The sequence below is a fragment of the Tauraco erythrolophus genome, chromosome 21, assembly GCF_009769465.1.
Source record: "Tauraco erythrolophus isolate bTauEry1 chromosome 21, bTauEry1.pri, whole genome shotgun sequence".
Lineage (NCBI taxonomy): Eukaryota > Metazoa > Chordata > Aves > Musophagiformes > Musophagidae > Tauraco > Tauraco erythrolophus.
This window is the reverse complement of record NC_141485.1, coordinates 11,477,322-11,500,545: the sequence shown is the minus strand read 5'-3', so window position 1 is coordinate 11,500,545 and position 23,224 is coordinate 11,477,322. Positions and strand designations below refer to the sequence as shown.

The window sequence follows — 23,224 nt, the reverse complement described above, 5'->3', positions numbered from 1 at the left end:
AGTGAGCTGGAAAAGTTACAGCCTATGAGAAATTTCCTGGGATAAAGCTCACTGTGAGCGAGCGTGACCTGCCTGTTGCATGTTCGCTGGCCATGTTTGCAGTGACAGGTTTCTGTGACGCTCACCAGCTGGTCTGGATGGAGGTTTGGGGTTTTGGACTGCCCACGGGAGCCCTGCTCACGGGTCCCTGTTGGAATTACCACAGGATAATTCCTGTCCTGGATGTCCACAACTGCTTAAATACTGGGCTAAACCGAAACTGGTTCATTGCAGCCACAAAGGACTGCAGTTGTATCTGTTAGCTTAAACTGATGAAAAAAATATCCTGATTTCTAGCAACTGCTTTGTTGGGTGAAGAGCTCTCTCCCTCGCAGTGCCTGAAGCGGAGGGCAGTGTCTGTGGCACGAGTACATTACACCAAAACCTGGGCAGTGTCTGTGGCACAAGGACGTTACTGCACACCAAAACCTGGGCAGTGTCTGTGGCACGAGGACATTACTGCACACCAAAACCTGCGCGTTGTGCCAAGGCAGTACCTCTAGAACACAGACCACAGCTGTGCAGGGACGCTGAGATCCCGTCTATAAACGTCTCCCCTGTCCTCACCAACCAAAACCAGGCAGCGCTGGCAAGTGGTGTTTTGCTGCCATAGGTGTGACTGTGCTGACTGGTTTTGATGACATGGCTGCGGTTATTAAAAGATCACAGTTCTTCCACGGCACAGCTTCATTTTCAAGAGCACAGAAGTTTGTTCAGAGCAGACAGATGGCCGCAGATCAGCTTCTGCTACCAATGACTACTTGAATCTTAGGTACAAGGCATGATTCAAACCTGACTGCTGGAGGTGCCAAGAAAAAAAATGAGAGCCGCCAGTGTTGCAGTCTGTTGCCCAGCTTATTCCCAAAACCAGACTCTTGCTGCTGAGAGTTGACAGCGGGGTTCAGAGATGACAAATGATCAGAAAATAACACAGTCTGTGCAAATCTTTGGCCTGAACTCCGTCCAAGCGGTCTCTGCAGAAGAGTTGGCCCTCTGCGAACGCTGCTGTTGGGTCCCAGAAGATACAGGTCACACACAGTATTTATGATTTATTTATGATTAATCCTCACTGTTAGAGCATGAAACTTCAGCAAAGGATAATTACTTTAATTAGTTCTCAGTGTGTTGTGCGATCTGTGGAGAGATGATTGCTTTCCCTTCTCCCCTGGAGAGCTGATCTCTAAAGGACCTATCTGAAGTGGGTGAGAAGATGGTTGTGTCCCTACGGCACAGTGCAGCACTACAAGCAGTATGACAGAACCAAGTATGGGCTAGGAAAGGTTAAAATCTGCTGCAAGGCTTGGGCTGGATCTGTACTCATCTCAGTTTAATGATTCTAAGTTTCTTTCTTGGTTTAATGTGAGTATTTAAGAACTGGCTGTTTGCTTTTTGCATTTTGTTACAATACAGCTAATGAGTACAACAGCTCATTTTGACTTTCGCCTGAAAGCTCCCATTGCCCAGGAGGGTCTTTGAAGAAACAAGCAGCCCACCCCTTCCTTGGACTCTCTTATTTCTGTTTGTTACATTTCCATTTGATGAGCTTATCTCTGTACGCACCTGCCTCCTTGCACACACGTCAGAAATAAACAGTTGTATAAATTCTGTACTTTTATTTTTCAAGTTTCCTAACAAAATGCAATTCTGGCTCCCTCTTGCTGATCACACTGGCCTTCCTTTAAACGAAAGAGCTATTCCTAGCAGTTCTTTCCCCAGTTCCTCATGCCTTCCTCCGGCGCTGAACTCCGCAGACAGCTCCCTGAACGTGACACAGACGCGGCGCTGCTCTATGTGCCTGCGGTGAATGGCGTGTTTCCACTTGTACCGCGCGTCACCGTACAGCACCACCAGAGACCGCCGGGGTAAGCGAATGGCAACAGTCACCTCTCCACTTGGAACAAGCCTTCGGGATAAAATGCAGCCGATTCCCTCTTCGCCTGAATTTTTGCACACTGACGTCTGCGTGAAAGATCCAGGGGGACTTAATTCCCCATTTTCTTTACTGAAAGTGGGAAATAATTGGATACTGTCCTCTGAATCACAAGACATGGACAGCACGGTTTTTGAGAGCAAGTTTAAGCTAACCAGACGCTCTCCCCAGAGCCACCAGTCATCAAAATGTGGGTCGATGGCAGAACCTCTTTCTGGCATGTAGTCCAGATTGCACTGTTCAACAGGTAAGAAACCCCCAAGCACAGAGCAGGCTCTCATTTGTGCCACAATCTTTTTACTAAAACTTGGCAAACCGGTAAAGCCGTCAGCTTTCAGCTTTTGTTTCTTGAAGTTCACTTTGGGTCCATAGTCCTGTTGGAAAAGAAGAGTGGGGAAAAAGCTAGTGTTAAGGAAAAGTCCAGAATAAGTGTTTTCTGGAGAGGCTGTCGTAAGTCGTGGCTGCCCCATCCCTGGAAGTGATCCAGCCAGGCTGGATGAGGCTTTAAGCGACCTGATCTAGGGGAGGGTGTCCCTGGCCGTGGCAGGGGGGTTGGAACTAGACGATCTTTAAGGTCCCTTCCCACCCAAACCGTTCTATGATTCTATGGTCAAGACTTTTTGAGTTCTGTTCTCACGTCTTCCAGTGACCTGGTCACCAAGTTGCAAAAGGACTCAGTGATGCAACATTAGTCTCTCCAGAATGAGATTTCTCACCTGCAAAGTAAAAACAAACCAAAAGGCTCACTTCTTTCACTTGGAGTTTGCGTGAGCTTTTAGTGCCTGAACATGCACCATCAACTAGTTTGTTGTAACTATCTTATTTTTGCAAGAAGTTGACTTTAAGTACAAGTAATTCTTGCAAATAATTTCAAGAAAAGCTTTCAAAAGAAAATATTTAATGAAACATGTAAATATTTTGGGTTTTAACTGAAAACAGCTTTCCTTTTCCAGGGGATCTAGGAACAAATATGCTTCTAAAGACAAACCTGTTTCTTTCGGCCAGACTGTGATGGTTTCCAGTCATCTTGATCCATCAGTTCAACTATCTCAGATTCTTCATCTTCGCTAATGAACTCCTCCGTCAGAAACACCCCTGGAAATGGAAATGCCCAGCCAGCGAATTCCGAGTGCTCATTTCCTTTAGCTAGGCCTGTTGCTGGACAGTAAGTGAAATTATCTTCTCCCTGTGGAAACAACAATGGAGAATAAAAAAGCAGTGGGGGGAAGAACTTACCGAGATAAGGTATTTCCACGATTTAACCCTGCAGCCTTGATGCTGCAGCGTGACAAGTGTTTGTAGACATGAGAAATTTCACAGCTGCTTTTGGGGAACAACTCCTCCCTGCTCTTTGTACAGCTCCAGCATTACTGTGCGGCTTGCTGGAAGCCGCTTTCCTTCCCAGTAGTGCCTTTAACCTGCAAAGCCGGGGGAGAAGAGATGATCTTCAGTGCCAGCAGCGGAAGGAGAGTAACGGCCGGTGTTCCTGGGGCCGGCTGCAGTGACAATGGTGACAAGCTACATCTCTGCACCATAAATGCTGAACGCGGGCAGTCGGCCCAACTCGCCAAGGGGCCACGCCGGAGCAAACTCGCCTTTCCTGACGCACGGAGCCCGGCAGGGTCCGCCTGGGCTTTGGCGGCCGCTGCGTGCGCGGGCGGCGTTATCCCGGTGGAGACCCCCGGGGCGGCCCAGGGCTCCGCTTTGCCCCCGGCCCGGGCTCCCGCTCGGGGTCCCGCAGCCCGCGGGGAGCCGGGCGTGAGGGCAGGGGGTCCCGCACCCCCTCCCACCCTGCGCCATTCCCCCCGCCCGCCCTGGGGGGAGCACGGCAGTCCCCCCATCCCCCCTCCCCCGCCGGCCCCGCCCCGCCGCCGGCCCCGCCCCGCCGCCCCCTCCCCGGTACCTGCGGGGGCGGAGCGGCCTGCGCGGGCCCCTCGCAGAGCAGGCAGGAGCGGATCCCCGTGCAGCCGCAGCCCGGCCCTCCGCCTGCGCCCGCCGCCTCCATCCCCGCCTGCCTTGAGGATACGGCTCACCCCCCCCACCCTCCTCTCCCCCTCCCTCCCCGTCTCCTCTTCCTCCTCCCCTCCCGCCGCCGCGGCCCGGCCCGCTTCCAGTGAGGGGAGCGCGGCGCGGCGGGGGCCGGGGCGGTCGCGGGGCACGCGGGCTCGGCGCAGGCCGCGCCGCCGGGCGGGCGGGCGAGAGGGAGCGGGGGAGAAGCACGGACTCGCTCTCCCAGCAGCCCCCGCGGCGCCGAACAGCGGCGCGGGGCGTGATGGCGCCGCGGGGGCTGCTGGGAGTTGTAGTCTCGCCGCCCAACGCACACCCCCGCGGCGGCGCCTCAGGCCGCGGTCGGCGCCGGCCCTCGCCGCGGCCTCCGGGCTCGGGGCAGCCGGCGCCGCGCGGGGGCAGCGTGAGGCGGCGACCGCGGCCCCGAGCAGCACCTGGCCGCCTCGCGAGGAAGCCGGTACCGCCGGTACCCAACGGCCGGTTCTCCGCGGCCCGGGCACGGCTGTGGGCCGCCGCGGTCCGAGAGGCCGCCGGGGCCGCCCCGCACCCGGGAAGCCGCCCCTGGGTGGGCTGACAGGCCGGCTGCGCTGCTGTCATCCCCAGCGCGCGGTGGCAGCGCCGCGGAGCCGAGCAGCGGTCGGCGGAGGCGGGTCGGGCTCTGCCCGAGCACCCCGCTCCGGCGGCAGCGGGGGCCGGCGGCCGCTTCTGGTGCCCGTGCCCGTGAGGTGGGTTACGGGGCTCGGCAGGCCCCGCCGGGAGCGAACGTGCCTTCTGCAGCATCGCCCGCGGCGGGGCGGCTGTGCCGGGGCCTTCCCCGCAGCTCCCGCGGTGCCACGGCCGTGCCCGAGCTGTCGGCCTGGGCGAAAAGAGGGCGATGGGGCATCCGCAGCCATCGGCGTCCGATTTTCCTTACGGATCCTAGAGCTTGGGGAGGCGCGGTTGGTTGGGCGGGTGAGGGCCTGGTGGGGCGGTCTGGCTTTCAGTGAGAGCTGTGTCGCTTCCAGCATCAAATCCTGAACTGGTGGTCAGACTGGTTTCAGGCTCAGTGCTTTTTGTGCTGGTTTGAGGCATTCCACACGGGAAGGGCTGACCGACCTTACAGGTGTCGACAGAGCGATGGCCCGTTGCACATCCAGCCCCGCTCCCGGTGCCGTAGGCACGTCGTGGTGCCGGAGTCGAGCCGCAGGACAGCTCAGTGCCTCACCTGTTCCTGGCCATCTACCGGAGTGGTGTCAGGCAGCGGTGAGACTAGCCCAAAAAGGCAGTAGTGAGCCTGGCCTTGGGGCTGTTTGCTCTTTTGTTTCCCTCTCTGGGCATCAGTGTTGGAAGGAGCGCTGAGCCACGAAGCAGTAATTTCATGAAGCTGCTTTGGCCCCATCAGTGCTGCTGTTCTAAACATCCGTGTATCCGCGTGTGTACGATCCTGTCCACAGCAATGCAAAAAACATCTGTTAATTACCAATAACATAGACAACGCTGTTGGTTTTTTCCCTTGGTGAAGAAATGATATTACTCATTGGTGGATATTTACATTTTTGGTAATTAATTCAGTTTTCCAAAATTTTAGGGAATTTAGAAGTTGTCAGCCATGAGTCTATCCATTTTGTCAGGCCAGTGAGTGCAGTGTGTCATTTCTTGGGAGGAAGATGTTCTCAACAGGTGTATTTATTCTTACTGTTACTGTTTGTTTGAAAGCGTGTCGGAGTTCTTGGAGCAGAGCCCTGTTGCTCAGGAGGGGTACAAACAGGTCACTGCGAGACTGGCCGAGCCCCGAGTGCCATCACCCCCCAGACAGCTTTCATCCTCAGCAAGTCTGTCGCTTTAGTAGCCAAGGGAGGTGTCACCATTGTTTTGAAGACAGGTTGGGTTGGCGTAATAAGTCTCTGGTATTGTCATTTCAGCCGTGTGAAAAGATGACTTCAAACGCAGCAGCAGAATCCGTAGCTAACCTCATAACTTCTTTTTTTTCCCTTCTGAAGTCGGCTGAAAGGACTTTCTCTTATTCCTGTTTGTTTCACCAGGAAGGTACAAGAACAGATCCTACAGCTGACTGATTAGTGATTCCAGCAGAAGGGTGGAGGTCAAAAATGTCAAAAATTACTACAGAACTTCTTTTGGAAAGAGCTGTTCCAAGATCTACAAGGCTCCGAAAGATCGAGACGCTGAAGTAAGTGCAGACAAGCCCACGGAAAATTCCAGCTGAATTCAGCCTGGGCGGTCCTTTTCTTTGGTCTTGCTTCTCCTAAGTGTTTTTACTGGAAAAAGAGTAGACGGTTGCAAAGCAGGGCACGGGAGATGGCATTCTGGATGTGGGATCAGGGAGCACTAGTGGGACTGCCTTCACTAGATGGGTTGCCAGCAGGTGCCACCTCTTTCTACCCTTTATATGGTGTGTACGCTGCCATCTTCTTTCTGTAAAGCTGCTTAAGTCTGGTCCTGGTTTCTGACATGAAGATACACTCCATGCCCCCAACACACCTCTGTCTTTGCTGGCAATTGATTACTGGGAATAAGAGAATCTCTTCTGTCCTGGATTTTAGAGGGTTTTAAAAATATTCTTGGTGTTATTTTCCCTCCCTTTCCCTCTCCCTCCATCGCTTTCCATCTCCCCTAAATCCAATTACTTTACTACCTCGAACATTGCGGAGAGGGAGAATAAACTCTGACATGCTTAGAAACTGCCAAGAGCAGTTTTGTTGCTCAGATCCTTAACAGAGGTCGTTGAAAACGTGCGTCTTTCCAAATGTTTAGTACGGTGGAATTTCGCTGTTCCAGAGCTGGTCAATCCGAGTGACCCAGCTGGCTGGCGCCTTTGTTGGTTTTGTTTCTGATGGAATAGTTTTAGGTTTCATATATTCTCTTTAAAGTTATTTCTTTTAGTTTGTCTTGTGCTACAGTAGTTGTTTTTAGAGAGAAACTCAAAAAGTTTGTTTGAGGAGTATGGGCTGCAGTAATCTGGGTAACAAAGTGATGTTTAAAGCAGTGAATTTCTGGAGCGGGGTGTTTTCCATGCAGCTTTGCACCGTGAGTTTGAAGGGTTGTTGTTTCAGAAAGTCCGTTTGGGGAACACTGTGCTGCTTCTTCCCAAAGTGACCCAGTAGTCACGCTCCGCTTTGCAGCCAGCCCAATTCTCGACAACCTTTCTTAGATACTTTGGCTGGTTCGGTCTCTGAGGTGGCAAGTGAGGAAGAGGTCTTGCTTCCTAATTTTATGTACCTTGTTTATTCACACCAGTTAAATTTAGAAGGCCTTTTTTTATGGATCGTTAGAGACGAAGTTTCTGTTTGTTCAAGGAACTCAGGCTGTGTCCTTAAGAGATACTGGCCGTCAGGACTAGAAGCTCCCTTTGGAGCTCGACTAAGTGATTGAGTCAAATCCGAATGACTCTGCTTATACTATGCAGTTTTCACTTTTTTACAGAGGAGGGGTATTTTTTGTCCCCTTCACAAATATTGTACCACTTCCTCTTTCAGGACAGAATGCCTCTGTTTTGGTGGCAGCCTTGGGATTTTGTTAGGTAGATTTCCATGTTTGTAATTGGAAGTTTTTGCAGCAAAAGTCACTGTAAAAGAAATGAAAAAAAACAGTTTTTTGTGAAGTTAGTTCTTTGAAAACAGCCAAATATTTTGGGGACCTACTCTGTACTTGGCTTGAACTTAACTTCTAGTACAGAGAAGAAAAGTTTAGAGCCACATCAGCAAACTGATCCAATTTGCCACATCGTTGTGTGAGTACAAGTGTCAGCGTGAAGGGAGGGGGAGGACAGGGCTGGCGTTTTGGGCTCACTGTGGACTTACATTGCTTACACCAGTTGTGAGACGGTGATTTCTGAAAAAGGAGTGAGACGATGAACCTAGTGCATGCTGTGGACAGGGCAGGCTGGCGGCGTAGCGAATAGGCGTCTTGTGCTGCCACAGCTTGTTTTGGTTTATTCCTAATGTAATAGGAATAATGTAAAAACATTGCAAAGGAATAAAATACCAAAATTCTTAGAGGTAATTCTTAGTAATTTTTTCTACGAACAAGAACTTTCTGGCGATGCGCTGCTCACCTCTGTTACCCAGAGGAGGTTTATCTGGATTGCAGGCTGATTGTACTGCAAGTACTTTGAGAGCCTCGAGTCTCTGATGGTGTCTGTTCGCTCAGACACAGCACCTTTGCCATGTATGCGTGCTTGCAGCCCAGAATGCTGCAGACAAGAAAAATCAGGTTTGGGAAGCTTCACCCAGTGAGTTGTGCTGGACTGAGAGGTGCCACCAGGTGGGAGCTTTATCCTGTGAAAGTCAGCACTTGTTTTGCCAACGAACTGCAGACAGTTCATGTTCTCTTTTGTTTTCAGCCTGTCCAAGCTGCAACTGAAGACCGGAGACTTAGACCCACGTTTGTTTTCCCGTCTGAGGCATCTGCAGAAACTAGATCTGTCTGATAATTTACTGGACAAATTTCCCAACAGTCTAACCCTGCCTAATCTGCGTGTCCTAAACTGCAACAACAACAAACTGGAAGATGTAACTGCTCTGAAACAGTTCCCTCTGCTCGAGGAGCTAACCTACGAGAACAATGTATACTTGACAGTGAGTTGCCTCCCATCCTTCCAAACCAAGCGTTAGAGGGGAACCGTGCAGCCGTCATGCCTAGTTCTTATGTTTTGGTTTTGGTCAGCAAGCGCTCGGGCAGCTGAGAAAGCAGCCAGTCTTTTTGCGCCCCTTCACCAGTTTGTGCCACTGTTTCCCAGTCTGCAGAAGTGACTTGCCCAAAAGCACTCAGATGTTAAAATTGGGGTATCTTGAACTCCTGATTCTCCAGGCCAGAGTCCCGTTGGAGGCAGCTGATCAGGCAGGATGCTTCCTGCTCATGCTTGTGTGAAATACAGTAATGACTGTGTGGAAATGCCCATCTCGTGTGTTAGTTTGAGTGCCTCTCGTGCTCTGGAAGAGTGACCTCGGTCCTCCGATGAGGGATTAAACTGGGAGATTAGTCTAGTTGAGGTTTTCTGACCTCTCCCAGGGGGCTCTGCTGACTGTACAGTTTAAGCATCTGAGACAGTAATTTTTCTTGTGCTTTAAACTGACATCAGCCGCCATCGCCGTCCCCAGGTGCGTATTTGCTGTTGGGCGCTGGCAGAAGCAGGCACGTGGCAGTACAGTAACTGGATCGGGGAACTGGTTTGACCTAGAACACCCCTGACCCAGAGAAGCCCTGCTGGTGTTCGTTCGCTGCGGGCAGGGCGGGCCTTGCTCTGTGCTAGATGCTGGCGCAGAGCTGGAGGATGTGCACGGTCCTCAGCGTGGCACTCCGGCCGAGCGGGTGGGCCCGGTTACAGCGCTCCCACTTCTGTCGCATGTCAGTACTGCACGAGTGCGAGGCACGGCTGGTCTCTGCACTTCAAGGTCCCAGCTCCTAGGAGAACGTTAATTTACGACCAAAAGGTGATATCCAAGTTGGGAATGCCGAGGAAGTTTTATGAAATGGCTCCTCCTCACTAAATACATTCTTCTCGTCCTTGACTGTATTTGAGTAAAGGGCTAGAGCGAAAGGAAGTGCTATGCCTACAATTTTTGTAACTCTGATGTCTTCTCTTTCCAGCTCAATGATGACTACAAAGTAATGTTTCTTTTGCAAAATCTTCGGCTGCTCAACGGCAAGGATATAACCAAATTGGCCAACCACGTGAGGCGTGTCAATAGTCGTAAGCTCACCAGCAAGGTGAGATGTGTGGTGTTTTCTCAATCTCTCAACACCTGGGAAGTGACTGAATCCTGTGCTCAGTTTAGTGACAGAGCATCAAACAGTTCACTGTAATTCTGGTCCAATCTGAGCCCAGCCTGCAGTGTGGGCCACGTGGCAAATGTCTCACTGCTGCTTTCTCTGGTCACTGCTTGGTTCGCTCTGCCTGCCCTGTGCAGCCAGCTCGTGCCTTCAGTTTAAACCAGGAGCAGGGCCAGCAAGGGCTGTGTCTGACCCACTCCTTTCTCAGGTCACTCCTATCATGATTTAAAAATGAGAGAAGCCTGGTGCTGACTAACAGCCACACACGCCTTCCCCATCTAATTCCCGTTACTGTCCTGGCCCCAGGAATGGGGAGCACAAAACCAGGCTGAGGATAACCTTGCTTTTTCCAGCATACACCAGGAACAAGGATTTGTTCTTTCTTCTTCAGCCATGCATGTTTGGAACTGTACTTTCATTTACACAGTAGTTTAGTTCCTGACAGATTCTCCCCGCAAAGCATGTTGTGATCCTGAGCAAAATTATTGTTTTATTATGAAAAAGGGAGGTTTTTGGTGCAGTATGCTCTTACTATTTGTATTCTAGTTAGTTGATCTTGTTAATTCCTTCTGTGTAGCAGCGGTGAAGAGATCAAATACTGAAGAGTGGGGTGGCTTTTTGTGCCAAGTGTTATCTTTGTAATACCTTGTACCTCAAAGGGTCTTGGTGAGAGTTGCTCAGCCTCTTATCCTCCAGGCAACTGGACATGGTTGGCTGTTTAATGGGACACCAAACGCTTCCCCGTGCTGTTCATTTTGTACTGGATTCTGTGCCCCAGATACTTTTCCCTGATGTTATTGCCTTGTACCTGGCTGCCTAGTTCTTATTGCTGTGTCTAAATGTAAAATGGGCCCAAATGCTCATGGGGGTGTTACTACCCACCAGAAACCCTCATGTGGGACACTGTACTGACAGGTGAGCACCTGCATGGTTGTGCCCATAGTTCAGAAGCCTTTTGGAGTCAAAATATCTGTATAAATGGGCATGACGTGCACCAGTCCTGCTCACACATGCATTTGAACTACAAGAAAACTCAGACATCCCTGTTATGCTGTGCGTGTTATGATAAATTAGTTACCTGTCAGATACTCCCTGTTAGTAGGGCACAATGTAAGACTCCTCAAGACCATTTGCTATGGGTACAGAGGCATGAAATCAGCCCTTGCTTTGGGTCCATGTTGACAGTATCTGCTTAGCCACACTGACTTAAGCTTGATTCAGAGGAATTGGGTTTCTTGTCAGCTGAGGTCATGGTTTGAACACTTATAAAATAAATGGAAGCTGTGCCGTCATAGCAGAGCCTTAGGGTTGGCAACTTCTTAAATGCTTTCACAAGTACTCTTGTGCTTTCCTGCTCTGGTTTTCTGTAGTATTCTGTTGAATAAACCCAGTCTTTCTGCCTAGGTTACTGCTCACTGGGAAAAATTCTTCCGTGACCAACTTCCTGAGAAACACACAGCTGAGCAAGTGAAGTCCATCACGAAAAAGTTCCTGAAGTCAGTGCAAACCAATGTAGTCTATGGACCCAGCTCACTCAGTGAATTCACCCGCTGGCGGGTAGGTTACGCGTCACTGCTCGGAAGGGATTTGATTAAAATGCTCTGTGGATTTGGGTCCAGGGTATGAGGGCTCTTGCAGACCAGTGCTATCACTTTCTCTGGTTTTCTTCACCGCTTTGTTAAGCAATTACAGAAGCACCAGGACTAAATGTGCACCAAGTTGCAATGACTGTCATTAAACATGTTTTTTTAATTCATAAGCAATCATGATACTTGTACTAATGAACAAGACTGCAGTATGCTTAGTACTTAGTTATTTGCAAATAACTCTAATGGCAACCTTTATTCTTGATGGAAGCTGTACAAAAGGAGTAAAGGATATGACAGAACTGTAGTTACTCCAGTGGGGAAGGATACCGTTTAGTTTGTAACATATGTTCTAATTGTATGTGCATAGGTACACTTGAGGCTTTCATCTCTCCTTTGTGTTGTTTCATGGCTGGGCTGTTGTGTTTGCAAATGTGTACCCTGGATTCCCATGACAGAGTGAAGATCTTGGGCCGTGTAATGTCAGCAGAGGACTTGGCCTGCCAGGCTGTCAGCTGAGAACTCCTCCATCACTTGTGAAGTTGGTGTAGAATAGTGGAAGCAGCTACTAAAAACTCAGCACAGCAGCTCTTGTCATTACACGTCAGAGTTTGACTGCTGTTGCTTTTTGTCTTTTTTTTTTTTTTTCTTTTACATATCCACATATTTGCTGCTAAGGTGAAAATGATTGCAGAAGAGTTTCTGGCATATTCACTGGGTTTGGACTTAAACACAGATTCTGAACCAGAGGAAAAGATGGATGAGGACGAGGAAGAAAGCACAGAAAGCCCCAGAGAAGCTGCAGAGAACGTGGGTCAGGTAGGTGATTTTTCCAGTTGCACTAACAATTTCTTACAAACTCAGTAGCACCTGTCAGTTTACATTTACGACCCTTTGGTAACTGTAGGTGCAGTCTCAGGCTGAGCCTGTATTCAGCACCTGAGACTTGTTCTTTGCGGCCACATCCGAGCTTTCCCAGCAGTCCGAAGGTTGAGTTGCTCTCCAAGAGGAGAGAGCTTCCATTCTGATAGGAAACCCAAAAGATTTAACGAGTATAGTCCTACGGACTCCAGCTCTCCTTTGAGGAAGGGATATTTTTAATGGGAGAACTGGGCTGACTCATGGCCAGACTGTGATGGTCCTTGGCCTCTTCGAAGTGGCTGCAGACTGAACCCCCTCAGTCCATGGGCCAGATTTGCTTTTCCACATCATGTAAATGGCAAGTAACTGGGACAAGGGAAGGGAGATGAAAATGGGGCTGGTTGTGTGATTTTCGTTAGCTTCTGCCCCTAGGAACTCTGTAGCTCTGGGCTGTCTGATTCTTGGAGCCCAGTCCGTAACCGTGGGAGGGTACTTACATTTGAATAAGTAACATCTCTGTCTTACAAATCATCTGCACATCTCGGAGAAACTAGAAACCTTCTGCCAAAACTGACAGCATGCCTTACAGGTCACAGTAACGCCCGGCAAGAGGAAAAGAAACAGTTCAAAATCAGGCTCTGGAAACAAGAGAGCCAAGTCCCAGGCAAACACTGAGGAGGAGACTGTAGTTAATCCCAGAAAGTCCAGTCATGTGCAGGATGACCCAGCCCCTGATAAACCAAGAACATCGAACCAGCCAGGCAAAGAGGCAGCCCCTGAGCAGGGAGCTGAAGGGACACATAAGAATGGAGAGCAGTTTCCCAAGGGGCAAAGCAACAGAAGATCCAGCCAGCTGACAGGAGAACAGAAAAGCCAGGAGCAGGACAACGGGGTGGTTAGCTTGACTCCAGTGAAGAACTCCAAGGGCAAGGTATGTTCATCAGCCCCTGTGGGACTGGCTTTTGATCTCTTGGTTTAGTGGGAGGAGCCGCGTTCAGATTTCATCAGAGAGCTTGGAGCTTGTAACTGGGCCAGATGTATTGTGAGTTACGGTTTTTTGTTTTGTTTCTTTTTTTGTTGTTTTAAATCTCTCAGAGGCATCAGGGAAGGCCACCCCTGGAGACAGTGAATCCCCTGCAGGGGATGGATGGACCCACGCTCTGAGGTGGTGCACTGAAAGCCGGTTCTTAGAAATGGGACTGGCATGACTTGCTCTCAGGTCAAACTGATGGCTGCATGGGGAAAGGTTTTTTCCCTTCAGCTCAGACCAGTTGGGAATCTAAAGGGTTTTTCACATTTCTCCGCAGCAGGAAATGGGGTTCACGGCTGGGGTCTGCTGGGCACGACTTTTCTAACAGTTACCTGCTGGTTTAGGAGTCTTGAGCATTGGTGGCACTTCAGTCTCTCCTGTTCTCTGTAGCACAGAAGGGCTGACAAATACTTGAGTTTAACTCAGATTGCTGTGTTCAGTAGAGGGTTCTGTCAAGGCCAGCACAGGCAAACCACTGTCAGGGGAATGAATTTTCTAAATGTGGATGGTTTATTGTAGGAGGATGTCAGTGCAGAGCCATTGCATTTTCTTCAGTGTCACAGTAAAGGCAACAGCCGCGAGGATTTTAAAACGCAGCTCTGGTCCTGTGTCTTCGAGCCGTTGCTAGACTGTGGAGCCAGGAAAGGTGAGCTCTTAAAGAGGTTTGCAGGATTCCCAGAACCACCCGGCTCTGGAATCCCAGTGGACTCCATGTGTTAGACCCCTGCTCCTTCAAGCTGTAGTCTCCGTTGCCAGGAAGAGACTTGCCTACATACTGCTGCTTTGGCTTTGAAAACAGGAGACTGGGAGAGCACCAGGCAGTGATAAGCTGCAGTCTGCATGTTTTATCTGTGAGCCTGGGAGCTTCTCACCTCTTCTTTTCATCTTTCAGATCCCATCGTGAGCTCCTCCAGAACCGTGGCAACATGTGGAGGGGAATCCGTCTGCCTGATTGATTGTGAGACAGGGACGGTGCTGAAAAAGTACAAGGTGGCTACAGAGGTAGGTTGCAAGTGGGAGGGGTGAGCATCGAATGGAAATCCCGTAACCCGTCGTAATTACATATGTGCATACGTCATATATACTGCAGAGAGCTCTGAAAGGGTTTCAAGAGTAGCGTGGACAGGTCTTAAAAGGATGAAGATATATGGTGAACATTTCTTGCTTATCCATTCAGCCTAGTTTGGGTTTATTTTTTCATTAGTTTTAAAGATTAGTCTGCCTGTCTTCTCCTCACACAGGCACACGTGTGTGTATCCAGGCCGCTAAGACAGCCTGACAGCATGGAGGAGCAAACTTCCTGGTGTGATAGTTTGTGTTCTTCTGAGGGTTGTTTTGAGATTCCGTGCTCTGGCTCGAATAGTCGTGTTGTTTCACCTGAATAGCTCTCGTGGTGGTTGTCTTATCTCTGAGCTAACAGCCATCCTGCTGCTGTTTTTCAACTGGTCTTGGTTTCTTTGTGTCCTAGGAGTTTTTCAGTGTTGCATGGACAACCCTCACAATGGTCATCAGCGACAGTCGGAAAAAATCTCATAATATCTTGGCAGCTGCTGGGAGGAGAGGGATCGTCAAGCTGATCCACGTGGCAGCTGACTTCTGCTACGGAGAGATAAAGGCTCATAAAAAGCCCATCGCTACTGTCTGCTTCAGCCCAGCTCGAGAAACTCACCTCTTCAGTAAGTCTCTGGTCCAGAACCGCTGTAGTTGGTACCTGCTGTAGAACAGGCTGAGCTTCCTTAACAAGGGCAGTTGTCACCAGTGCCAGCGGGTGCCGGCAGGGACTGCACGCACAGACAAAAAGCACAGACGAGCGTTACAGAGAGAGTGTTGTTAGTCTCACACAGCAGTAATCTGCAGAAGGTACACATCGTTTTGGCCTCGGAGCTTGACTTTTCAGCTGAAGTGCAGCAGCTCCTCTTCCTCTCTCGGTAGCTCTCAGGGTGGCTGTCACGCACGCATTAGCCACAACAAGCCCAGCAGAGGATCCGTTCCGGGGCGATGAGTAAGGAGAAGGATAGCTGGAGCAGCTCGCTGGGGGCCAGGCAGTGTGCTGGCAGCTGGCAGGGCTCTTACCAAGCACGGCAGCAGGGGCGATGCAGCATGTCATGGGCTGTTGGATTTCATTTTTTCCAACGAGCAAAACTGTGCGCTTAATTGCTTTTGAATAAATGAAACAATTTATTTTTTTTTTTAGTTCTGTGCCTCATCAGAAATTTTTATTCAGGTCCTGATGTAGAAGAGAGCTTTGCCACAGTAGGGCCCGCAGAGGCTGAGGCTTACGGACTGGTGGGAGATGAACCATCATATTACAGATTGCAGCTGCATTGTCAGGCCTGTAAAATAAGCTGTTACGGAGCTGTTCGACCACACCTGCACCCCACAGCGCGTTGTTTCCCTTGCCTACAATTGCCCACATCTTGGAGTGGTTAGGGTGCTACATGAACCATTAAAAGCGAAGTTGTTTTTAACACACAGCTATCTGTAGTGGATAGTTTTCAAGAAGCAGCTCAAGAGCGCAAAAAAGCAGAAGCCTAGAGGGATAAGGAGGTTGATAGCACAGCTGTGGACAGCAAGGCTCATTATCTTGCATAGAAGAATTTATAATATAATAAAGTGAGAGTCTTTGCATGCCTGTTTGGGGACACTAACTCATTTAGTCTGAGTTTGAGGGGTGCCATCTGATTAGGATCCAGGTTACTCTGAGGAATCTGTTAGGATTGCTTCTGCTGTCAGTGTATCAGCTTGGTGACAAAGCCATTAAGCGTCTTTCCCACTTTACGTCAGTGCCTGACTTTCCCAGTGGGAGCTGCTGTGAATGTGAACACAGTAAGCCATGGATATGTGGAATAAAGTGGCATCTGCCTGAGAGTAGAGGTTGGAGCTCGTGTTTTAGATTCCACTAAAACCCAGGACCAGAAACGTGAGCTCAAAGGGGCACCAATTGGTGACCAGGAAACAAACTTTCTTCCATGTGCTCCTCTCGGAGCACAAGATCAGAATGCAAATTGCTGACCATGCGTGTTTGACAATGTCTGTGAAGTGGTGTTGAGCCAGGAGCCTTGGTGACAGCCGCTCTCTGACGCCACAGGCTGACAGCGTTAGAGCCTGTGACACGGGTAGAATTGCCAGCTAGCACGAGAAGAGCCAGATGAGCAGCGGTGTCACTACCTGCTTCTCTTCTGTGTCCCACAGCTGCATCCTATGACAAGCGAATTGCACTCTGGGATATTGGGATTCCAGACCATGACTACAATTTCAAAGCAAGGTAAAGGTTCAAAAACCAGATGTGGCCAGTCCAGGACCCTGTAACTATCACATTGCAGCACCACTTAACTGTGTTCTATTTTCTTTTTTTTTTAGCCAGCTGCTGGTGCTGGAAGCACTCTCTGTTCCCTTACGGATTGCCCTGGTCCCCACCTGCCCAGATCAGTACCTGCTGGCTGGCTGCGAAGGCGGCTGCTTTGCCTGGAACATAAAACTGGATAAGGAACAAAAAAGCAGGTGAGAAACAAAAGTTTAGGGCATGAATTTGCTTTGATAACAAGAAGAGGTAGTCCTAGCGAAGGCTTTATTTCTAACTGAGGAGGTCTGAGCAAGAAAAACAGCATGTCCTGCCAAACGTGAAACATACTCCCCTTCCTGTAGTGCCAAGAAAAAAACAATGCTAGAGGAGCGTTCACAGTTAGCAGCCCTGAGCTTGCACCCATGCTCCAGGCCGCCGTGACGGCAGGCCGACCGAGTGTAACACAACACCCCAGAACGGATCGTCCTGAGGTAGTGTAAGGGGGCGAAAATTCTTGGGTCGCGTTCCAGTCTCACAGCAAGGCCTGTCCTGCTTCTGGAACGTGAGGTTACCCAGGAAACTGGCACTCTGTGGGAGCACAGAAAAAAATTACCAGAAAGAAGCAAGTGAAGTCGTGTCCTGCTGGCATACACTGATCCTGTCTCTCTTAAGCAGACGGGTGTCTGCTGTATGAATAAACCCAGCGTCAGCTCGAGTGGGAAAAAAAAGTGTAAGTTCAAGTGGGAATTCATCGAGTTTGGCAAGAGACTCACTAACAAACACCTGAATTTCCTTCTGGGTTCGGTACTCGGGTGCCCTTGCTTGACTCGGGACTTGACTGTCTTCACCCTTCCCCCTACTCTAGGCCTTTTGAAGTCGTATTCCAGTTTCCTGACGAGGATGGAGCCATGACAACATTTCACAGCGTTGACGGTTTGGCTTTTCTGAACGACGATGTCATTGGTGAATATAAACACAGTAGCCCAATCCAGAGAAACAGGCAGGCACCTCAGCATGGGAGAAGCTGAAGCCAGCGTGAGCGGAGGGACTGAATGGGCTGTGACTACCTCTTTAGATTTTTGGGGGCCACACAGAATGGAGTTGTCTCCCAGAGTCACTTATCTTTGCCTAAAACGTGGGCCAGAGGTACAAACCCGTCTGGGTGGGACTGGGAAGCAGACGGACCCATCCCTGAGAGCACGCTTGGCCGAGAGTGCCAAAGTGAGAGGGGAGGAGAGCTCCGTTCTGCTTAAGGGCTGGTGGCAGCAGTATTTTTTTTTCAGAGGAACTGGAAGTTCCCACATCTGGGAGAGTGGTTAAAGCACGGGCTGGGTCTTTCAGAATAGCTTATGCTTGTTCTACCATTCAGGAGCATAAGCACAGGACTGAAAACACCCCTGCAGCCTCCAATTGTCCTGAAATAAGGTAAAGGAGGTGGGAACAGTTGCTGCTGGTATCAAGTCCCGCATCTTAAAAGCTGCCTTCTGGATGGACCACCCTCACCAGAGGGCAGCCTTTCTCTTGAGACCTTTCACATCTCAGCAGCCTCTGACACAGCCTCTCCCATCTTTCTTCCCTAGTGTCCAAGAGCTCCAAACCAGGATGCATATACGTGTGGAGCTGGAGCCGGTCCTTTGACGCAAAGGGGAAGGGATGCCCGCGAACGGTGTCCGCAGTCATTCTAGCAGAGCTGGAGTGGTCCACGACAGACCTGTCCTACCTGACGCTCAGCACCTGCCCAGGTAGGCAGCACCTCAGGGCAAGCGATTGAACGGTTGTGCGCGCCGCCCCCTCACCCGTCGGAGGAGCCCGCGGTCCGAGGGAGAGGCCTGGCTCTCAGTGCCCATCGGAGCGTGCCTGGTCTCCCCTCTGCAAGAGCCGGAGCCCTCGGTGCCCTGCACTGCGGCTCCCGTGCAGCAGTAGCCCTGCAGCAGCTGGATGTACATGGTACAAGTGACACACGAGTGCAGCTGTACTGCCTGCCGTGCCACGGGGGAAGAGCCCAGACTCACGGCCTTACACCGACCGCAGGGCACACAGAGCTGAGGGCTTGGCCCTGGAGCTGTTCCAGAGCCATTGGAATGCTTACTGCATCTGAAGCAGGGGTAGGAATTCCACACGCAGGGCAGCTGGCTTTAAAGACAAGGAATAAACAAACCTGATCTGACTGCCACTTTCTGACAAGTCTGAGGGAGTCAGAAGAAATGCCAAAACATTATCGCTAGCTTTTCTGTACTAGCCTAAGATTGCTGATGTATCTTTCCATGAATTTACTTTTTTCAGAGCAAGGTAGGTTAATGTATTTGTGCTGGAAACAGAATTTTGCTGCAGTAAGACACCCTTCCCTGGGATCCCACAGCACTCTCTTGAGCTCTGGTTTATAGATGAGTGGATGCTCAGATCCACACTCATTTCCCAGCTTCTTCTTTTGGTCTTACAGCAAAAGACTATGTGTTCTGTGGCGATGAGAAGGGAAGTGTGTGGATGTACAACCTCTCAGCCTACACCACAGCATGGAGCTCTGCAAAGGGAAGACGCTCAGACAGGAGGATCCCTCCCACACAGGTAGGTCCTGTTAACCCTCTGGGGCTGAGCTGGGCCTCCCTTCCTCCCCAGTGCAGCTGTCCCGAGGCTGCTGAGCAGATTTACACCCGAACCTGCCTGGTGTTTGCTCTGCCTGACACTCCCAAACCACTGAAAGCCGTCACCTCCCAAGCATGGCCAGGGCCATCTTTCCAATCTCACACAGACACAACTGTGGCAGGAATCAGGAGCTGTAAAAGGAAGTCTTTGCTCCTGCGGTCTGCAGCTGGGAAACGTCTCCTAGCAGAACAGCCCTCGGTGGAAAATCAGTGGTTAAACTGGAGAGCCTGACAAGCCAAGCTCACAAACACCATTTCCCTGATGGCCCAAGAAGAGGGAAGCCAGAGGGCTGCCCCCTGGCAGAACTGCACACAGGAACGGGCACACTGCTTCTGCATGTTCATACCACCCTTTTCTTTTGCTTCCTATTTCCCTGGCCACCGGAGACAGCCCTCTTCTGGGCAGTCACTGTTCCCGTGCATGACCAAGGCACACACACTCAGAGGCTGTTGCTCCTGAGCGTGGTCGTGAGCTGTCATCATACAGGGACAGTGTGACCTAGTGTTCCATACACTTTTTTACAAGGATATTTCCCAAGTCAACAGTCAGTTCTGGCTGTGCTCACTGTTCCTTTCTGGTCGAGCCCCTCTGCCTTAAACCCTGGCCCTTGAGGAGCATCATAAAGCTGCACCAGTTCCCACAGGAAGGGGAAGGGCCGTTTTATTCAGCTTCCCCAGGTCGGTAGGGAAGAGGAGTCCACAGAAACCCAATCATCAAACCTGGCCTTGCAGTAATCAATCACCCCAGGCCTTGCAGTAATTAATCACCCCCACTTTCAGAGGCAACACCATCCTCTTCCTACCCAGAGACTCTGTTCTTCTCGTAGATTCTCAAGTGGCCAGAGCTTCGACCGAACGGGGAGCAGCTGGCTGAAGTCCTAGTAAACAACGTGGTGTCAGACCCCACTTTCACTTACCTTGTTGTTCTAACTAGTGTGAACATCACAGCCATTTGGAAGAAGTCATAGTTCTTTGTAATAGTTTCATTGCCCTGTTTTGAAATAGTGCAGTATTAGTGACTGTTACCCATGTAACCACGATGTTTTCTAGACCAGCTGTTACGTGCAAGAGGAAAAAAAAAAAAGTTTGTTAAACTCATCCAGTCATTGTAAACATCTGGTTTATTTTACTGTAAGTTTTCACAACTTGTGCATTTGTTTTATAGAAACAACACTTAATAAAACAAAATACCCGTTCAGTTGGCAGTGCCCAGCTTTTTGAAAGAGAAAGCCACTACCATGCAGCAGCGTCTCATTCTGGAAGTGACACTCAGAGTGAACCTGCCAGCAGCCCGGTACAAAGATCTGTCTTAAGGCTCCAACCAGAAAAGCAGAAAGCATTTTAATGACTTATCCATCAAATCAAACGAGACATTGACCCTCTTGGCAAAGTGCCTGTCTGGTACACAAAACCAACAGTGCAAAATAACACTGCTGCTGCTGTCAAAAATAGAGCTTCAGTGGGACAAGGAGGAACATCTTTGCCATGACTGGAGGCTTAAACATGGCACTCAGCTAATGGACACATGGTTCTGCCTCAGATGGGGTGATTTTACTCGATTCCTTCTTGTTTGTCTTTAATAGCAACCTGGAAAGCAAACAAAAACACACAGGCTAAGACAGGAACTGGTACAGAGCTGGAGAAGGTTAGTGTAAACGTTCACAACAGTCTTCCATGACACACAAGGAGAACCACAAACCATCAGTGGAAATCTCCACACCTCCCAGAAAAATAATACTTTAATTAAAACCAAAACATGTTTACAAAATGGGTGCACTGTTAACTTTAGCCAGCACTTCAGAGAACACACCGGGAGTATCCTATTCACAGTGCCCCCACTTTTGTCGGAATAACCTTTTGGGCAGGTTAAGTCTCAAAAATCAGGGGCTAAATAAATAAAAGTAGACAGCTGAGCAGAAGCAATGAGAAGTGATTAAAAAAAAAAACAAACCACCAAAAAAACACTGTCCCAGAGTTTTAGCAGGAGAAGTGAAAAAAAGAAAAACAGAAAACTGTTTTCTACGCTGATAGGACCGTGAGCAAACCGATGGTGGCCATCTGGGGAGTTAGAGAGCACCCACTGAACCCTCGCTGGGCATCTCAAAAATCCTCCCAGGCAGCCAGGCTGCACGGCGCTGCACAGGGGCCGTAACGCGACGCTGCGCACGGATTTGCAGAAACTACTGCCCTAAAAGAGCAGCCCTGGCACTACCCCTCCCCTGGGCTTCATTTTTAAATGCAAGAAGCTCAAATAGCTCAAAGAAAACCAAAGCAAGGGGCTGACCCTGAACCTCTCCTCCAGGAGGGAGAGCTCGCTGATGAGATCCGTGATGGCGTTGGTGAAGGCCTCCTGGGGGCTGTAATCGGCCGTGGTCTGGACGCGGATGATGATCTTGTGCTCCAGCGGGTGCGGGACCTTGTACCCCGCAAACAGCACCTGGGGGTCTTTCAGCAACTGCCTGCAGGAGAGAAGCAGCAGCGACTGAGCCCGCGGCACCAAAATCCAACGCTTTTACGTTAAAAAAATATAAAATAAATCAAAAATCCATGTTTGGGATGGCCTTTCCCAACACGCTTTGAACCAGCATGGTATTAATGTCTTTGTGCCTCGCTTTTCAGAGCAGACTCGCTTCGCTTTCACCACACAGCGCGCCCAAACTGAGGAAAACACAAAAAGCCCTAAACCGCCCCAAAATTCACACACACATCCCTCCCCCGCCATTAGCTCACGACTTGATGATGTTCCCCAGCGTGTGGTCCTCCTTGTTGATGGTGAACAAGCAGGCGTTGGGCACCTTGGTGTCCTTGTTGATGGCGATCCTGAGAGGGGACAGCCCGCGCGTTACCGCGGCGCCTCAGGGAACAGCTCCCCGGGGACATGGCGGCGGCGGGGGAGGCCCGGGCTCCCCGTACGGGGAGCCCGGGCCTCCCCCGCCGCCGCCATGTCCGAGGACGATCGTTCGAGGGCCGGTTCCCGCCTCCCCGCCCCGCCGCCGCTCACTTCTTCTCGCCCTCGAAGAGCAGGAACGACTCGAAGGCCGGCGGCGCGTTCATCCCGCCGCCCTCGCCCGCTCCGCCGTTGCTATGGCGCCCGACGCGTCACTTCCGCCCGCTGACGCGTCACGGCGCCCCCAGGCGGGCGGGAGGGCTCGGCGCGGGCGTGGTGACGTCAGCGGTGATGGCGTGAGGGGCGCCGCCGCCGCGATGGCGACAGCGGAAGCAACACTGACGTCACCGCCGTGAGGGGTACCGGTAGGACCCTCAGATACGTCGCCAGTGACGTCACCACCAGGAGCGGCACCTGCGGGGCCCTCAGATATGTCACCACCACGGTGATGTCACCATCAGGAGTGGTGCCACCAGGGTCCTCAGAAATGTCACCAGTGATGTCACCACGAGGAATGGGACCAGCAGGCCCTCACCTATGTCACCACAGTGACGTCACCACCAAGAGAGGCACAGGCAGGGCCCTTCAGCTATGTCACCAGTGACGTCACCACAAGGAGTGGCACCTGCGGGGCCCTCACATATGTCACCACAGTGACATCACCACCAGGAGTGGCACTGGCAGGGCCCTCAGATACGTCACCAGTGACATCACCATCAGGAGCAGGACCAGCAGAGCACTCAGATATGTCACCAGTGACGTCACCACCAGGACCAGCGCGGGTAGGGCCTTCAGTTATGTCGCCGGTGATGTCACAACCAGGAGTGGGACCAGCAGGGCCCTCCGATATGTCACCATTCATGTCACCACTAGGATAGGAAGCAGCAGAACCCTCAAATATGTCACCACAGTGACATCACCACCAGGAGTGGGACCAGTAGGGCCCTCAGATATGTCACCACCATGAGTGGCACCAGCAGTGTCCTCATATACATCACTAATGACGTCACAACCAGGAACAGCACCAGCAGGGCACTCAGGTATGTCACCAGTGATGTCACCACCAGGAGAGGCACCGTTGGTGCCCTCAGATGCGTCACCAGTGACGTCACAACCAGGAACAGCACCAGCAGGGCACTCAGGTATGTCACCAGTGATGTCACCAGTGACATCACCACAAGGAGTTTCAC

At 50.8% G+C, this 23,224-nt stretch overlaps 3 protein-coding genes across 5 annotated transcripts; 1 reads left to right on the top strand and 2 right to left on the bottom strand.

The window, feature by feature from the left end:
- Nucleotides 1-1,263: 1,263 nt before the first annotated feature.
- ALKBH4 (alkB homolog 4, lysine demethylase) lies at nucleotides 1,264-3,974 on the bottom strand. The gene is made up of 3 exons (XM_086624697.1): nucleotides 3,873-3,974; nucleotides 2,958-3,155; nucleotides 1,264-2,343 (listed from the first exon to the last, which is right to left on the bottom strand). Exons 1-3 carry the CDS (start codon nucleotides 3,972-3,974, stop codon nucleotides 1,702-1,704), a joined length of 942 nt encoding a protein of 313 aa, XP_086480823.1. The 3' UTR covers nucleotides 1,264-1,701.
- Nucleotides 3,975-5,441: 1,467 nt separating this feature from the next.
- LRWD1 (leucine rich repeats and WD repeat domain containing 1) lies at nucleotides 5,442-20,345 on the top strand. Of its 2 annotated transcripts, XM_009989257.2 has the most exons (15): nucleotides 5,442-6,143; nucleotides 8,316-8,550; nucleotides 9,563-9,682; nucleotides 11,150-11,302; nucleotides 12,010-12,150; nucleotides 12,782-13,123; nucleotides 13,742-13,868; nucleotides 14,115-14,224; nucleotides 14,691-14,898; nucleotides 16,415-16,487; nucleotides 16,583-16,723; nucleotides 17,371-17,468; nucleotides 18,086-18,247; nucleotides 18,946-19,070; nucleotides 19,975-20,345. In XM_009989257.2, exons 1-15 carry the CDS (start codon nucleotides 6,064-6,066, stop codon nucleotides 20,113-20,115), a joined length of 2,256 nt encoding a protein of 751 aa, XP_009987559.1. In that variant the 5' UTR covers nucleotides 5,442-6,063; the 3' UTR covers nucleotides 20,116-20,345. The 2 variants fall into 2 exon arrangements, with proteins under 2 accessions (XP_009987559.1, XP_086480686.1); XM_086624560.1 differs by having other exon boundaries at nucleotides 18,946-20,011.
- On the bottom strand, nucleotides 20,251-22,231 carry POLR2J (RNA polymerase II subunit J). Of its 2 annotated transcripts, XM_086624561.1 has the most exons (4): nucleotides 22,149-22,231; nucleotides 21,878-21,967; nucleotides 21,432-21,606; nucleotides 20,251-20,734 (listed from the first exon to the last, which is right to left on the bottom strand). In XM_086624561.1, exons 1-4 carry the CDS (start codon nucleotides 22,199-22,201, stop codon nucleotides 20,699-20,701), a joined length of 354 nt encoding a protein of 117 aa, XP_086480687.1. In that variant the 5' UTR covers nucleotides 22,202-22,231; the 3' UTR covers nucleotides 20,251-20,698. The 2 variants fall into 2 exon arrangements, with proteins under 2 accessions (XP_086480687.1, XP_086480688.1); XM_086624562.1 differs by lacking the exon at nucleotides 21,878-21,967.
- Nucleotides 22,232-23,224: the final 993 nt, after the last annotated feature.

Excerpts from the sequence above, each read along its gene's own strand:
- LRWD1 (XM_086624560.1), top strand. The coding sequence starts at position 6,064 with ATGTCAAAAATTACTACAGAACTTCTTTTGGAAAGAGCTGTTCCAAGA. Across the intron at positions 8,551-9,562 it reads AGAACAATGTATACTTGACA|CTCAATGATGACTACAAAGT; the intron begins GTGAGTTGCCTC and ends TTCTCTTTCCAG. Across the intron at positions 14,899-16,414 it reads TCGAGAAACTCACCTCTTCA|CTGCATCCTATGACAAGCGA; the intron begins GTAAGTCTCTGG and ends TGTGTCCCACAG.
- POLR2J (XM_086624561.1), bottom strand. The coding sequence starts at position 22,201 with ATGAACGCGCCGCCGGCCTTCGAGTCGTTCCTGCTCTTCGAGGGCGAG. Across the intron at positions 21,607-21,877 it reads CTGGGGAACATCATCAAGTC|GCAGTTGCTGAAAGACCCCC; the intron begins GTGAGCTAATGG and ends TCTCTCCTGCAG. Across the intron at positions 20,735-21,431 it reads TCCTGGAGGAGAGGTTCAGG|GTTGCTATTAAAGACAAACA; the intron begins GTCAGCCCCTTG and ends TTTGCTTTCCAG.
- ALKBH4 (XM_086624697.1), bottom strand. The coding sequence starts at position 3,974 with ATGGAGGCGGCGGGCGCAGGCGGAGGGCCGGGCTGCGGCTGCACGGGG. Across the intron at positions 3,156-3,872 it reads AGGCCGCTCCGCCCCCGCAG|GGAGAAGATAATTTCACTTA; the intron begins GTACCGGGGAGG and ends TTGTTTCCACAG. Across the intron at positions 2,344-2,957 it reads AGTCTGGCCGAAAGAAACAG|GACTATGGACCCAAAGTGAA; the intron begins GTTTGTCTTTAG and ends CTTTTCCAACAG.